This window comes from Corticium candelabrum, chromosome 10 (genome assembly GCF_963422355.1).
Source record: "Corticium candelabrum chromosome 10, ooCorCand1.1, whole genome shotgun sequence".
In the NCBI taxonomy this organism is placed as follows: domain Eukaryota; kingdom Metazoa; phylum Porifera; class Homoscleromorpha; order Homosclerophorida; family Plakinidae; genus Corticium; species Corticium candelabrum.
Window position 1 is genome coordinate 7,842,770 of NC_085094.1, and position 15,000 is coordinate 7,857,769.

At 41.4% G+C, this 15,000-nt stretch overlaps 6 protein-coding genes and 1 long non-coding RNA gene across 9 annotated transcripts in view; 2 read left to right on the forward strand and 5 right to left on the reverse strand.

Moving 5' to 3' along the window:
* The window catches only part of LOC134185613 (uncharacterized), a 13,283-nt gene extending 12,379 nt beyond the window's left edge, over positions 1-904 (reverse strand). For all 3 annotated transcript variants that reach the window (XM_062653450.1, XM_062653451.1, XM_062653449.1), the window contains exon 1: positions 779-904. In XM_062653450.1, coding sequence (XP_062509434.1) covers positions 779-823 — 45 coding nt within the window. In that variant the 5' untranslated portion in view covers positions 824-904. The remainder of the gene's footprint in view (positions 1-778) is intronic.
* Positions 905-1,006: 102 nt separating this feature from the next.
* Positions 1,007-1,534, forward strand: LOC134185616 (uncharacterized). Its single transcript, XR_009970806.1, has 2 exons — positions 1,007-1,159; positions 1,427-1,534. It is a non-coding gene; the product is annotated as an uncharacterized LOC134185616 (long non-coding RNA).
* A 1,765-nt stretch (positions 1,535-3,299) lies between these two features.
* Positions 3,300-9,086, reverse strand: LOC134186022 (cysteine protease ATG4C-like). The gene is made up of 10 exons (XM_062653928.1): positions 9,002-9,086; positions 8,859-8,939; positions 8,438-8,647; positions 7,631-7,814; positions 7,091-7,167; positions 6,899-7,035; positions 6,598-6,676; positions 4,904-4,980; positions 4,717-4,836; positions 3,300-3,768 (listed from the first exon to the last, which is right to left on the reverse strand). Exons 1-10 carry the CDS (start codon positions 9,066-9,068, stop codon positions 3,439-3,441), a joined length of 1,362 nt encoding a protein of 453 aa, XP_062509912.1. The 5' UTR covers positions 9,069-9,086; the 3' UTR covers positions 3,300-3,438.
* On the reverse strand, positions 5,306-6,008 carry LOC134186023 (uncharacterized). The gene has a single exon (XM_062653929.1). It carries the CDS (start codon positions 6,003-6,005, stop codon positions 5,328-5,330), a length of 678 nt encoding a protein of 225 aa, XP_062509913.1. The 5' UTR covers positions 6,006-6,008; the 3' UTR covers positions 5,306-5,327.
* A 1,083-nt stretch (positions 9,087-10,169) lies between the features above and the next one.
* On the reverse strand, positions 10,170-12,137 carry LOC134185766 (uncharacterized). Its single transcript, XM_062653637.1, has 2 exons — positions 12,007-12,137; positions 10,170-11,526 (listed from the first exon to the last, which is right to left on the reverse strand). Exon 2 carries the CDS (start codon positions 11,434-11,436, stop codon positions 10,474-10,476), a length of 963 nt encoding a protein of 320 aa, XP_062509621.1. The 5' UTR covers positions 11,437-11,526; positions 12,007-12,137; the 3' UTR covers positions 10,170-10,473.
* A 107-nt stretch (positions 12,138-12,244) lies between these two features.
* On the reverse strand, positions 12,245-13,230 carry LOC134185896 (bifunctional peptidase and (3S)-lysyl hydroxylase Jmjd7-like). The gene has a single exon (XM_062653780.1). The coding sequence runs from the start codon at positions 13,194-13,196 to the stop codon at positions 12,294-12,296; it is 903 nt and encodes a 300-aa protein (XP_062509764.1). The 5' UTR covers positions 13,197-13,230; the 3' UTR covers positions 12,245-12,293.
* Positions 13,231-13,335: 105 nt separating this feature from the next.
* The window catches only part of LOC134185895 (fascin-like), a 2,156-nt gene continuing 491 nt past the window's right edge, over positions 13,336-15,000 (forward strand). Inside the window, exons 1-2 of the mRNA XM_062653779.1 lie at positions 13,336-13,760; positions 14,073-15,000. The exon at positions 14,073-15,000 is cut by the window's right edge and continues 491 nt beyond it. Coding sequence (XP_062509763.1) covers positions 13,377-13,760; positions 14,073-15,000 — 1,312 coding nt within the window. The 5' untranslated portion in view covers positions 13,336-13,376. The remainder of the gene's footprint in view (positions 13,761-14,072) is intronic.

Below are 15,000 nucleotides of genomic sequence, written 5' to 3' on the forward strand. Positions count from 1 at the left end.
ATGGAATAGAAGGGGTGGACCATTCTGATGTAGATACCAGCAGCTGAAGTGATGAATAGAGATTCATAACCACTTTCTGTAAGTGGAGTGGCGCATGATGAAGAACAAAGCTTTCTCGAACCAACCAGTGAGGCACGGATCCGTACGCATTTGCAAAGTCCAACCAGCAAACAGACAGACAGCGACGATTCCTTCTAGCATCTTCCATGAGAGACCACAATTTAAAATGATGTTCATCTGTTCCACACACACCAGGCAAAAAGGCTTTTTGAACTGATGTATCCAGAAAACCATTACTCAGCAGGAAGTCGCACCATCTGTCTTTCAGGATTGAAGTGTAGATCTTTCCAATACAAGGGGTCAAAGCAATTGGCCTAAAGTTTGAAGGAGTAGTGGGATCAGCTGCAGCACCAGACTTGGGAATCAGTCGAATGACACCAGTTTTCCACAAAGATGGCACAGAACAGGATAACCAGCAACAATTGTATAAATCCACCAATGCTGGGAGGAGTGATGGACATTTCTTCAACACTAGGTAAGAGATACCATCGAGAGGACTTGGAGTTGAGCTGTTTCGTGAATGTTTGATCTTACGGGCAACTTCATAGACTATTATATTGGAGGAATGCATCTCACAATACACTAGACTATTGTATTGGAGGAATGCATCTCACAATACACTAGACTATTATATTGGAGGGATGCATCTCACAATACAACAAAACCTTCCTTTCATACATCCAAATCTACACTCAGCACAAGAAACATTTCCAATTACATCAAATTCATCAGAATCCTCAACAGGAGGCCCTGCAGCCGCCATTCCTCTTCAATTCCTAAAGATTCTACAATTTTCGTACGCACGTTCAACTTCAAACTCCGAAATTCCTCCACTTGCTATAAATGTTTTGCGCATGCGTAGAAAATATTACACAGGGTTTGTCACGCATGCGTAGAAAGTGCACAGCAGGTAACTCTTTTGTGAGATTTTGTTGCGTTTTCGGCCCCGATACGAGCTGTTTTGAAGGATGATCACTGACATACAGCTTGCGATTTTTGCGAACATACTCGGAGTGTCGTTATTCCTGCTTGTCGTCTTGTATCATTACGTCGCCGTCAACAATCCGTCAAAACGAGCGAAAGACGAGTAGTTTTAAAGGTACAGTATTTTTGTGTACTTCGCGAGTGTCAGAAATGGCTTTGTGGACGTGCACGCGGCGACCACGTGGAAAACCACGTGGCCGTTTAGTTGTATTCGTAATCCGGGACATTTTTAGCGCACGTTAAAGAATGTGTTTGGTGTAAGAATGAGTTCTTGGGTCAAACTAAATTAAATTTAAGTTGACCACTACTGTCCGTAAATTTTGTATAAAACGAATACGCTAAAGTGTCGTCATCATTTTATTTTTTGTGTTTTGGTGTGTAGCTCAAGATTTGGTCGGAACTAAAGCCTAGAAGTGACAGGGACAGCAGAACTGATTCTTGAGTAGCAGCTGTGTTTGTGATTTCTGAATAAAATTATTGTACATGATAACATCTGGACGTGACTGGGGTAGTTATCACACCTACATCAAATCAAGCTTAGCAAATAGTGTGACCCCGCCCTGTTTATTCAGAATTTAGTAAAGAATGCTGCATGTTTAATTAGGCTGCGTTAAATAGCTATCTCGTTAGTTTTTAACGCGCGCTAAACATTCGTGTGTACGGTACACGTGTTAGCACCATAATGACGAGGCAGATTAGTGTTGATGAATTAGGAGTCGACTCACTGTTAGACGGTGGTCTGCGTGCTGCAGGAAACTTTTATTGCGGCCCAATACATTTAGTTAGGAAGTTTGACAAAGCTACTGCCAGTGATGCGAACGTTCTTTTTTCCACAACAGCTTTATTTCGAACTACTTTGCAAACCTGAATCCGGCTATATCGCTGAATTTACAATTTTTGGCTGTTCCTTGGAGGTCGAACCTGCAGATGACGAACATCCTTACGCTATACTACTGGAAAATGGAGAAGTCAGCAACATGTTTGCATCATCCAAGTTAGGTGGAAATCACAAAATAACTGAAGAGTTTGTCAAGTACATGGGAGGCATATTATCAGGCCAAACAATATATGAGACCGATGACGAGCTGCAGACTAGTTTACGGACTGCCTTATATCCAATACAGAATGATCATCGTCTGAACCAGGAAACTTCAAACACAAATGAGCAAGTTCTTAGTAAAGACTGTGTTAAGAAATCTGTGTAAGACTTTCCTTGGATGAGAGTTCCTCAAGACATTCGATTGACCATTGATAAGACACAGTTGACTGTGGAAATTACGGATGAGGTTGACAAACCTTTCCAGTTACACTGTTACTGTGCTAGAACAGTGTAACAGTAGCATAAGGATTTTTGTATTCACACAAATTTCGTGTGTACTTGCAAGTGCGTTGTCTCTTTTTTGTGCTCATTTTGAAGCTCCAAAGCATGTTACATAAAGATCTTAGGTGAACCCAGTCTACAGCAGATATACACGACTCTATAAATTGGTCTGATATTATAAACACATCTGCTATAATTTCTATTTGCAAACCCATAGTGTCATGTGTGCATGTGCACACACACACACACACACACATGCACGCACACACACACACACACACACACACACACACACACACACACACACACACACACACACACACACACACACACACACACGGCAATGGGAAAATGGCAAATGGATAAGGAGCTGCCGTTAAATGGTAATGCCCCCACCCACCCAGATGGCTGGGTTCCTGTGCACTAAGTAGGAACTATGGGCGGTGCTAAGCAATCTCCTGCAGCCTGGCCAGGTGCTTGCAGGAGCACCGACTGCGATGCCAACTGTGGTGTGGGCACCCAAAGTCCCACCCGGACCCCAGTGGCTGATGGACCAGGTATTCATTTATACTCCTGAGTTGAGAGAGGCAATTGTGTGTAACTTTCTTGTCCAAGGAAATTATGCCATAGCTCGCCATCACTGTGACTTGAACTTGCAACCCTGCAAGCTCCCGGATGTACTCACTCTATAAGATGGTCGACTCTCTAACCAACTGAGCTATCGCACCACACACACACACACACACACACACACCACACACACACACACACACACACACACACACACACACACACTTCATTGTACATCACATAGATAACAACACACACTGCCAATCAATCCAACCCAAGCCAGTCTAGCCCTGTTCTCATTCCTCAAAGTTCCCCTAGCAATGCCAATCATTCCTTACGTCCACAACACTCAGAAACAACAAAGTGAGGTTAACCCGAATTGAGTCTTGCTAGCAATCTCTTTACCAATATAAAACATAACCCTATTCAATAGAAACATAGATACTAGCACTGATAATAATAAAGACCGCACACTGTACTTTACGAATGTTACAATTCTACAGCTAACTCACATCGCTCTCATCATATTTGTCTGTTCTTCCATCCGTCTTGTCTACGACAACAAAACTGTCATACTCGGCATCATTACTATACATACCCATCATCCTAAGTGGAACGGAATCACCGGGTGCATGAAGATGCAGTGAGTATGTTTGTATTTGCGTTGGTTGTGTGTGACTTCCTGTATGATGATGATCCGTAGATTGGGTGCTATGAGACGATGATGACAACTGAGCTGGTGGTGGAGTCATACCACCCAATACGTCTGAGCATCTTCCGTGGTGAAACGTGAAGAAAGGGTATCGGTCACGCTGCTTTGGAGGAATAATCATCTAAATAATCAACAACAGAATGATCTAAGTAAATGAGCAATTTAGTTTACCATTATTTTATTCTATGTTGTTGTGTAGTCATTGCTACCACATGATCATCATGTGAAATATGGAGATACCACACACATAGCACATTATATTGGAAAAGTAATTTCAATAATAATGCCAGGGGTGTACTCAAGGGTATAAACAGGGGTGTTCCCAAGGTGTGAACAGGGTTACCCAAAGGTTACCCATGGATGTGTGCAGAGGTGTACATAGGAGAGTACACAGAAATGTACCCAAGAGTATGTAAAAGGATCTGTACAAGGGTTTGAAAGGGGTGTCTCCAGGGGTGTATCAGACAGACAGACAGACAGACAGATACACACACAGGGTGCAATTGATTTGCCATTTCGAAACTGCTAGAACTGATTCCAACAGTTCCGTCCAAGGAGCTGGAACTGCTAGAACTGACAGCACGCTCTCTAGTCTGGAAGTTCGAGGCTACGACTAACACGGCTCTCTTTGAAAATTCCCGGAAGTGTGATAGCACACTATTTGCAGACAGCTCAGGTGGTTTACTGATATTTTCGTGCACTCTATCACTCCGTTTGAGAAAGATTAGCGTCCATCACAAGGTCGACAAATTGCACTGTTAGCTGAAGTCACTCTGGTAGTCGATCAATCGGCAGCTGATGAAGCCATAGTAGGCGTTGACATTGCTTGCAGTTCTGGTTCACAAAATAGATTCTACGTTCAATTTAGTTCTGGTCCTGTCAGTTCCAATAGTTCTAAAACTGCAAATCGAATGCACACACACACACACACACACACACACACACACACACACACACACACACACACACACACACTTGCCACAGTGACCACATGCTGCCTTGTATGTTACTGCAAACCGACCGACAGCATGTAGAGATCAAAACTTATTCACGTCTACTACACACTCACCGGTTCCGCATCATGACACCATTTCTGAAATTCCGTCTTATCTTTGCAGTAAAACGCTAACGTGCATGAAGGATCTATACGACTCAGAGAAACTCGTCTTGGCTCAGCGCAATGAAACGACTACACACAATTATGACATCCCACCAATCACGTTTTATAGAGCAAACTGTTGTGACACACTCAGAACCTTCAGAGGAAAGTCGTCTTGCTGCACATCGACGATACTCTGACAATAATGAGGATCGAGATATATCAGCTTGTCATCTGTAAATCAGATGACACACTTCAGCACATTGCATAAAGTCAAGATGCTTTGATTAGTAGTGATACAGCAAACACACAAAAGATGCTCTCAAATTTATTAAGAAAAATAAAAATTTAATAAAAAATAATAAAATACAAAAAATAAATAAAAATAATAAAATACAAAATATAAATAAAAATAATAAAATACAAAAAATAAATAATAAAATACAAAATATAAACAAAAATAAAAAATACAAAAAATAAATAATAAAATACAAATATATATATATATATATATATATATATATATATATATATATATATAATTTTTTTTTTATATATATATTTATTTATTTCTTACACACCTACTCACATACAGGGAAGTCCCAACTAAGGACTTCAGCTACTTCCGCAAGTATGCGGCTAGATATCATTCTAGCGTTATAAATCCATAATCTAACAGAAAGCTGCTCTAGCAAATTCTTTAAAGCCTTCCAGAAGGGAACAGCTAACACAGCACATACTTTTGAGGATATAGACTTCAAAGTCTCTAGACTGTCTGGTGACCAAAGGCCAAGTGTTTCAACTACCAACGGATAAAATGTACCACCAGTCAAAGATACTCTTGCATGGTGACGATCATCCTTGCCCATTTCTGCTGCTTCTGCAACAACTCCTGATGTTTCAGCAACTCGAGCAATGTAAGATGGTTGCAACGTGTTTCTTACAGTGATGTCAAAATATCCAGGCCGTCCATTCAAGAAATTCGGATGGAAGACATCACCTGGGCGGCATTTGGATTGACCCGAGCTTCTCTGTTCTTTCACAACTTGTTTGGAATCAATGAGGAGTGATTGCCAAATAGACTCACATAAAGCATTATGTCGATTCAGACGATGTGGACCATGACCACACCCAACAAGATGATCTCCATATGGGTCAAGTGGATGACCACATATACATCTGATGCTGTTTGGTGGGAACGGAAACACAGGTAGACCCAACCAGTATCTTGCTGCTACAACAAACTCATGGGGTGACATGGTGAGGCCTAAGTTACGGTTTGGAGTTGCCCGTATATATATATATATATATATATATATATATATATATATATATATATATATATATATATATATCATAAAATACATAAAATTAATTTAAAAAATAAAAAAAATTAGTAAAAATAATAAAATACAAAAAATAATATTAAATAATAAAATAAAAAAATTAATAGAAAATAATAAAATACAAAAAAAAATAAAAAAAATTATAAAATAAAAAATTAATAATATAATAAAAAAATTAATAAAATATAATTACACGTGATGTGTGAGATGGACTATTAAATGCCTATTTAGAAAAATAAATGTGAAGATGGATAACAGAAAACGGTGAAACTATGAGAAAAGTCAGCGAAACAACAAATGCAAGTGCTCATGATTTCATCACGCCTCGAGTTTTGCACACAACACACACACAAACACACACACACACACACACACACACACACACACACACACACACACACATGCTCGTAGCTCTGAAGCGAGTAGAACACAGCTTCATTTACTACATGTTATTACCCATTAGCTTCCTAATATTATATTGTACATCACACTCTCATATGCTCACCTTGCCATCCAACAAAGAAAAGAGAATGAGTCGGCCGTCCTCCCATAATTCCAACACTCCAATCCATCGACAGCAACCCCTTAAAAGAACAAACAAACAAGCATAAAAATTCAAACATGACACACCAAGCCATAAAACATATTTGATATAAATCAGAAACAGCCCAACTGTTATGCATGTGTACTGCTTTATCTATTGGTGTGTGTGTGTGTGTGTGTGTGTGTGTGTGTGTGTGTGTGTGTGTGTGTGTGTGTGTGTGTGTGTGTGTGTGTGTCTGCTCATAAGACTTGTCTCATTTTACCTTGATGCAAGGGAAATACATTTCATTTAACGATTCTCCTCCCAAACGAATGGGAATCAACACGAGCACAGCACAGTCTATGTCGCCTCGTTCATCTTTGCCTTTCTCCAGCAAGTCTTCTACATCTTTCTTGTACACTACGTACAACATGATATCTTAAGTTGTTAGTGGGTTCATGTACTATGTACGTACCTGTACAGTCTTGAGCTACGTAAACTGTTATTGATTTCAACTTGTGAAACATTGTGTGACTGAGATTTATGCTATCTCTACAACACAAATTGACAGTGAGTATTTGATCAGGCTGAACCAAACTGCACAATTAAATCAGACAAGTAGACAAACAGACAGAGAAATGAATCATGTGTTAACCAATTTAGTTGAAGCATGGAGTATGGCAGATAAAAATGTGTGTGTGTGTGTGTGTGTGTGTGTGTGTGTGTGTGTGTGTGTGTGTGTGTGTGTGTGTGTTGCCAAAACCCATGGTGGGTATGGAGGAATCAAAGGTCAAGGTGTGTGTGTGTGTGTGTGTGTGTGTGTGTGTGCGTGTGTTCCCCACCTAAATCAAAATTTCCTCACATTCTAACACCATTACCACACTCCTTAAACATATAGATCAAATCCCACTATGTAAAGTCATGCAAAACCAACACCTAATTAATATCAATATTAAAGTCTTGCCTATCAACAACACACAGCAAAAGACAAAGTAGGACAGATGTGACATCTCACCGGATGAGATATGACACTTGAGCAGGACCAAACCACTGGCCTGCACATCGTCCTTTTTTGACACTGAAACTGACTAGTGAGTGCACTCCAAAGGGAGATCGTTCGCTTGGCACATCAGCAAACCACCGCAGCAGTTCTCTGTATGTCGACATGTCCTCTGAGCTTGATCTCTGAACACGCCAATCTGAAGCACAATATCAAAATGAAGAGAAAAAGAAATAGCAGCAGCAACACATTAGCAAACTTATACGACAGACAAACAGACAATCAGACAAACAGGCAGACAGACAGATAAACAAACAAACAGACAAACAAACAAGCAGGCAGATGGACAGACAGACAGATAGACAAACAGACAGATGGACAGACAGACAAACAGACAAACAAAACAGACAAACAGACAGACAAAAAGACAGACAAACCCACACACACACACACACACACACACACACACACACACACACACACACACACACACACACACACGTACACACAAACAAACAAAAACAGACAGACAGACAAACAGACAGACAGACAGACAGAAAAACACAGAGACAGACACACAATCAAACAGACAGACACACAGACACACAAACAGACAGACAGACACACAAACAGACAGAAAAACAGAGACAGATAGACAGACAAACAGACAGAAACACAGAGACAGGCAAACACACAGACAGACAAACACACAGACAGACAAACACACAGACAGACAGACAGACAGACAGACAGACAGACAAACACACAGACAGACAGACAGACAGACAGACAGACAGACAAACAGCCAGCCAGACGACCTACCTCTTCCCAAAAAATGCCTCACAAGCGTCTCAGCCAACAACATCTGTCCACTGCGCAACATACATCCCCACCCAGCATCACTCGTAATACTCGTACCCTCCAAGCGCGGAAACTCATTGCGATACGTGAGCCAAGGCCTCGAACTAAAATCCATTCGGAAATCCCGGAAGTGCTGCCAGTCCTCCTGATCATCAAGCGGCGATAACTCAGCTACAAACCGACAACGTCACGGATCATACGAACTCATAACAATACAGAAGCTACATAACGACGTCACGAAAATGCACACACAGTGTAGCAAATGCACACACAATGTAGCAAATGTACACACAATGTAGCAAATGTACACACAAAGTAGTAACATGCAAACTACACATGTAGCGCGTCGTCTAGCGCGTTTGCAACATTTCTTGCAACTTGCCGGTATTCTCTGCGTGATAGTAACGACCGAGGAGCCAAATGGGAGTGCGTGAGAAGTTGGTGGTAGTTGGTAGAGTCCACACTGAAATTGAGCAACACGGTGACGGTCTATACGATAGATGTTTAGTTGATATAGATCGTTACCAAAACGAACGTTGTTCCACATTGATCGAAAACGACTTTTTAGCTTGGAGCGTCGAATATCCTCCATCCTAATCGCAAATGTGAATCTGAGTAACGCGCGCTAAAGTATAGTAACGCGCGCTAAAATAAGTGTAATAAACACGTGACACGCACACTGACATACGCACACACACACGCACACACACACACGCACGCACGCACGGACGCACGCACGCGCGCACACACACACCCCGGTCAATTTAATTGTAGCGCGCTAAACATACCTTATAGTCACGTGTCTTGTTACAAAGGTAGAAGGTCAGTTGTATTGGATCACAGCTGTTTCTCTCTCTAAATATTGTTGACTGTAACGTTTTTGCAATTTTTAATTTGGTGATCTGTAACTTAGTGTCCTTGCGTGTATATGTTGCCCCTCGAACTACACCATCATTATGGTGTGTACATGTATAAATATTTTTTGCTATTATATTATTGTTAATATATTATATTATTGTTAATATATTATATCATTGTTAATATATTATATTATTGTTAATATATTATATTATGTTAATATATTATATTATGTTAATATATTATATTATTGTTAATATAATATACTATTGTTAGTATATTATATTGTTGTTAATATATTATATCATTGTTAATATATTATATTATTGTTAATATATTATATTATGTTAATATATTATATTATGTTAATATATTATATTATTGTTAATATATTATATTATTGTTAATATATTATATTATTGTTGATATATTATTGTTAATATATTATATTATTGTTGATATATTATTGTTAATATATTATATTATTGTTAATATATTATATTATTGTTAATATATTATATTATTGTTAATATATTATATTATTGTTAATATAATATATTATTGTTAGATATTATATTATTGTTAGTATATTATATTATTGTTAATATATTATATTATTGTTGATATATTATTGTTAATATATTATATTATCGTTAATATATTATATTATTGTTAATATATTATATTATTGTTAATATATTATATTATTGTTAGTATATTATATTATTGTTAGTATATTATATTATTGTTAATATATTATATTATCTTATTAATTAAAAAACTCAAGCTATTAAAGCCAGTTTTCATCTTCTTTTTCTAATTTTTATAGATACTGCTGCTGCTTCTCCTGATCTTTCTTACACACAACCAGTCAGCTAAAGGACATCATACCAAATATGGCGTGACTGTGAGACTCCATATAAACAACGTCATTGAGCATGCGTACTGGCAAACAAGATCTGTAATTGTGTATAAGCAGCATTCATAAAACATTTCTGAACCATCAAAACTAAAGCAAAGCAAATGATTTGTCATAATCCAAAAGTTCACAGTTCAAGTTTACACACACATGTGAGCACACACACGCACCATCAGCCATTGCACAGTAAATCAAAAGTGTTTAGAAACCAAACGACGAGTCACTCTGTAGTTGTCTTCTTGTTTTCAGGTTCGTTTTCGGCTGCAGGCGAACTTCGTTTCCACAGCCATCGTAGCAGCACAATATCATCATTAACAACAAAGCAAACAGCAACGAGATAGAGCAATGCAGCTATGCTGAACGACAGTGTTTTGAGCCCATGCAGAAACCAAATCAGGTGGACACCCCAGTTGCCTGTGCAACACAGCACGTATGACCAGAAAGCCATCAGACACAGGAAGTTCATCATTCGAGAGTTTGGCGGATAGAGAACTCGTAAAGCCAAATAGGCATTGACCAGATACGCCACTGTACTGAAGTTACCATAGACGACAATCATCTTGGCAACTCCCAGATTGCCTGTCCATCCTTGAACGGTCATATCATTCACACACGCAGCGAAAAACAATACAGTCGAGGTCACGTGATGTATGATTGTGCTTGTTGGCAACTTTGGAACCATCCAGAGAGCAACGACATCAGTGACAGCATAGATAGCCATCGTACGTTTGAGAGGAATCGCAAGGAACTGATCGAAGAAATAGATTCGATAGAGTGCTGCCCAGTATTTCTTCGAGATGCATGAAATTCCTAGAAGAGCCGCCTTGAACAGATTGGCAATGATGTACCACTTCTTATGAGCCGGAGCAACATTCCTAAAATTTGAACTCAACAGGTTGCACACACAGAAAGACAAAACCATGGCAACGGTGATCATGAGAGAAAGAAACGCCAACGTGCGCACGCTATCCAAGATCTCGTCGGCCAGACTGGACGAAAAATACGCAACTAGGTTGTCGTACAATCCCGACGATTTGACGAGATTTGGCACGGGAGGCGGTACCATCACAAAACAAGTCTCTGATGTCCAGTTCTCAGCTCCTCGCCGTGGAAACAGCGACAGCAGCATGTCGAGCGGCTCCATCAGCGTCCCGTCGGAGCATTTCGGCCACAGCTCCGTCATGCCGACACGCAGAGAGAGCAAAAGCAGACGCTTGTAGCACGTGGGCGTGGTTTCAAAACACTTCTGGGCTCGCGCGCATTAATTACTGATCTGAGTGAAATAGAAAATAGAAATTTAGCGCTTGTTTGATAAGAGAAGACGTAGAACGATGGTGTACACCTCTTTATTGCAAAATGCACGAAAATAAAGGTTTGAATCGACACGAGATTGCGTATTGAGAGATGAGCGTGGTTTCAAAACACTACCCGCCTACCCAGCTGGCATGTCATGAGTGAAATGGGAATAGAAAGTTGGCGTTTGTTTTGATAAGAGAAGATGTAGAACGATGGTGCATACTACTTTATTACAAATTGCACGAAAATAAAGGTTTGAATCGACACGAAATTGCGTATTGGGAGATGGCGTGACCGCAAATGAAGCCTCAGATGAAGCCGCAGAACGCGCGTGGGATGTTCGTCACAATGAGCGGAAAGAGTCTACTTACAAGCATTGACGTAAACATACTCCACCGTGGCGGCGGCGATTAGATTGCAAGCGCGATAGAAACTTAGTGATGCGACAGACACGCACCTTTTCCTTGATTGAAGGAACTTGGGGGAGCTGGAAGGTAAAACCGTTGGGAAACACTAATGGACGCCTGTAACAACTTTAGTCAGTCGCTCAAGCCTGTATCAAAGCTAACCGTTGGCTAGAGCTATAAAAGAGTCAAACTATTAATTAAGTCAAACTATTAAACCCGGATGTTGTCTGGTCACGTGGCAATCACTGTTACTCTCACAAATTACAATTTTATGAAAGCTACGTCAATTTTGAGATAATGACAAGTACTAAGAACACTTTTAATTCACTCAAAATCTTTATTTATGTTGCAATTGCCAAAGTTGCGATAGCTTAGATACAAACTGAAAATAATTGTATTTAACGTCGTAATCCATGTCGTACCAGAAGTTGACTGCAATGCAGGCATGACTCTGTCGTACATGGTGAAACCAAAGAGATGGCAAATATAGCATCTCGCCTGCACGCACAGTACACACAATCGGTTTAACGACTTTGTATAAACGATGGGACGATGACAGATCACTCAATGGATCGATACAAATCCATGGTACTTTCTCTCCCGGTTCACTAATGATATCAAACTTTCCACCCACTTCTTTGTACCGTCCTTGTAAATACCAGTCATATGGAATAAACGGTGCATCAGTGGGAGGATGCAAAATAAATTGCTTCTCGCCTTTCACTACACAATAAATATTCTCATAATGATCTTTATGCATTGACGTCACAGCTCGACTGTCTCCCATCCACATGTTAACGGCATCGGGCCATCTGCCTAGTGCATCCGTAACCCAAGGGATGTGCAACTCGGCATCAGAAAGCAACTCCTTGAACTCTTCAGAAAAATTTGAATTTTGTTTTTGTATATAAAATACACCCGAGTGACGAGTGGGATGCCGCATAATATCAAGGAAGTCCACAAATTTCATCCGACGTTCTTCAGGCATCACGAACCGATCGCCGACCACACTGTCTGCATACCCATTTGGAGTCACAGAGACGGTAACTTCCTTTCCACCTATCTGATCCCTCAAATAGTCATTAGTCCATTTGCTTAAAGCTCTCCAGTGACCTAAAGCGTTTTTAATAATGAGAGGCCTATTGGGGGCCACCCAATCTCTATAAAAACAAAGTGATGAAGGAGGCAACTCCAGAACGTTGATTTCATTTTGAAAACATAATTCCCGAGCCTCTTGCATCAACTCAACAAAAGAATCTCCCAATTCCTTGTCCATGAAAACACTCGCGCAGACGTAGACAGAGCAGCAAGGCACCACCTCGGATTTCTTCTCACAGAATGCCCTTATCCGGGCATCCAACAACAACAAATCACGTGGTTTCCAGTCAAGTGGAAGTGCCGTCTCACTTGTCGTCACCCGATGGCCGTTTCACTGCAACTGAGAGCGTCATTCGAAGTCTCATCGCTTTACCTACAATCTGACAACACCGCCGTGTTCGTCGATCCGTCATGCGAGTGGCTGCGCTGCGTGTGGGACCTCGTACAGCGCGGACGCTCCTCCATCAGTCTCAGAACGGCAACCGACCGTTACATCAGCCGGATAGACGACGCAGTAGGCTTGTCGAGCGATCTAGACTCCGCCGCCGTGTTTGACGTCCTCACACGTCGCGACGGTACGTGGGACTTCCGTCTGGCTGATGGAAAAGTGTTGTCAGTCAACACCCATGAGAGATCTCTCCACTGGTCGGACGGTAGCCATGAAGAGAGCGCCAGCTGGACTGTCCATCTCGCCTCCATACCAACAGTAAGTTGTTAGTGAGAGGGCGCGGTCACTCGGGTAGAGCGTGTTACTTGTGGGTTGTCAGTGAGTGGGCGTGGCCACACGGGGCAAGTGTGTTATTTGTCTGGTTGTTAGTGAGTGGGCGTGGCCATTTGGGGGGTAAAGTGTGTTATTTGTCGTGGTTGTTAAGAATTGGGAGTGGAGTCAGTCTGTTGTTTGTGTGTGGTTGTTAATGAGTGGGCATGGCCACATGTGGTGGATTGTGTTGCTTGTGTGTTGTGTCATTGAGTGGGCGTGGTCGTATGGGGTCAGAGTCTGTTGTTCCATGTGTTGTAGGTCAATATGCGCAATGCGAGCACGAAGCGTTATTTGTGTCTCGAGGAGAGCGAGTTGAGGGTGAGTAAGGATGTGGCGTGGGGAGCAGAGGCGGTCGTGACGCTCGAGGAAGTGGCTGGTCAGTATGCCATCAGGACGTGCAGTCACGAGTATCTGGATCAGAGCGGAAGTCTTGTCGAGGAGCCGACCGAGAGTAGTTTGTTTGGTCTTGTTGTCAAGGGTGGCAGAGTGGCGTTTCAAGCCGTGGACGGCACGTTTCTCTCGGCTGGTGGTCCGTCCAGCAGCTTGGCATCTCGTCGAGACAAACTAGATCGCGATGGGTTGTTCATACTCGAGACGAGTCGACCACAGGTCACCCTGACGAGCCACTCGGATGACCTCAAGGTCGCTTTTTACGAGACCAGAGGGGATATTGTTGCTGATCAAGACAAGACGGACGACGCAGTTTGTTTTCAATTGGAGAGTAAGTGTAGTGGGAGTGACAGTCTGTGGTACATCAGGACGCATCATAACAAACTATGGCAGTTAGTGGAACGAAGCAATGCAATCAGAGCCGAAACAGAAGAGAAATCGGAAGCTGCTGAATTTCAACTAGAAACGATGGATGACAGAACCGTGTTAAAGTCGGCGAAAAACGGGAAATATGTTGTAGTGAAATCCAACGGGCATCTGCAGGCTTCGTGCGATGAGCCAACAGAAGAGAGCCAGTTTGTGCTCGAGCTGGTTAATCGGCCGGCTATTGTGCTGCAAGGTCCAAGCGGGTTTGTCAATCAGGGTGACGAGCAAGCGGCGCTAACTTGTCGTAGTTTGACTTCTGAGGTGTTTCGGCTTGAGAGTCGGCATGGAAGGTATTCACTGTCGACTGACGATGAGAAGTATTGGTCGTTGTCGGACGATGGGGATCACGTTGAAGCGGAGAGTATCGTCC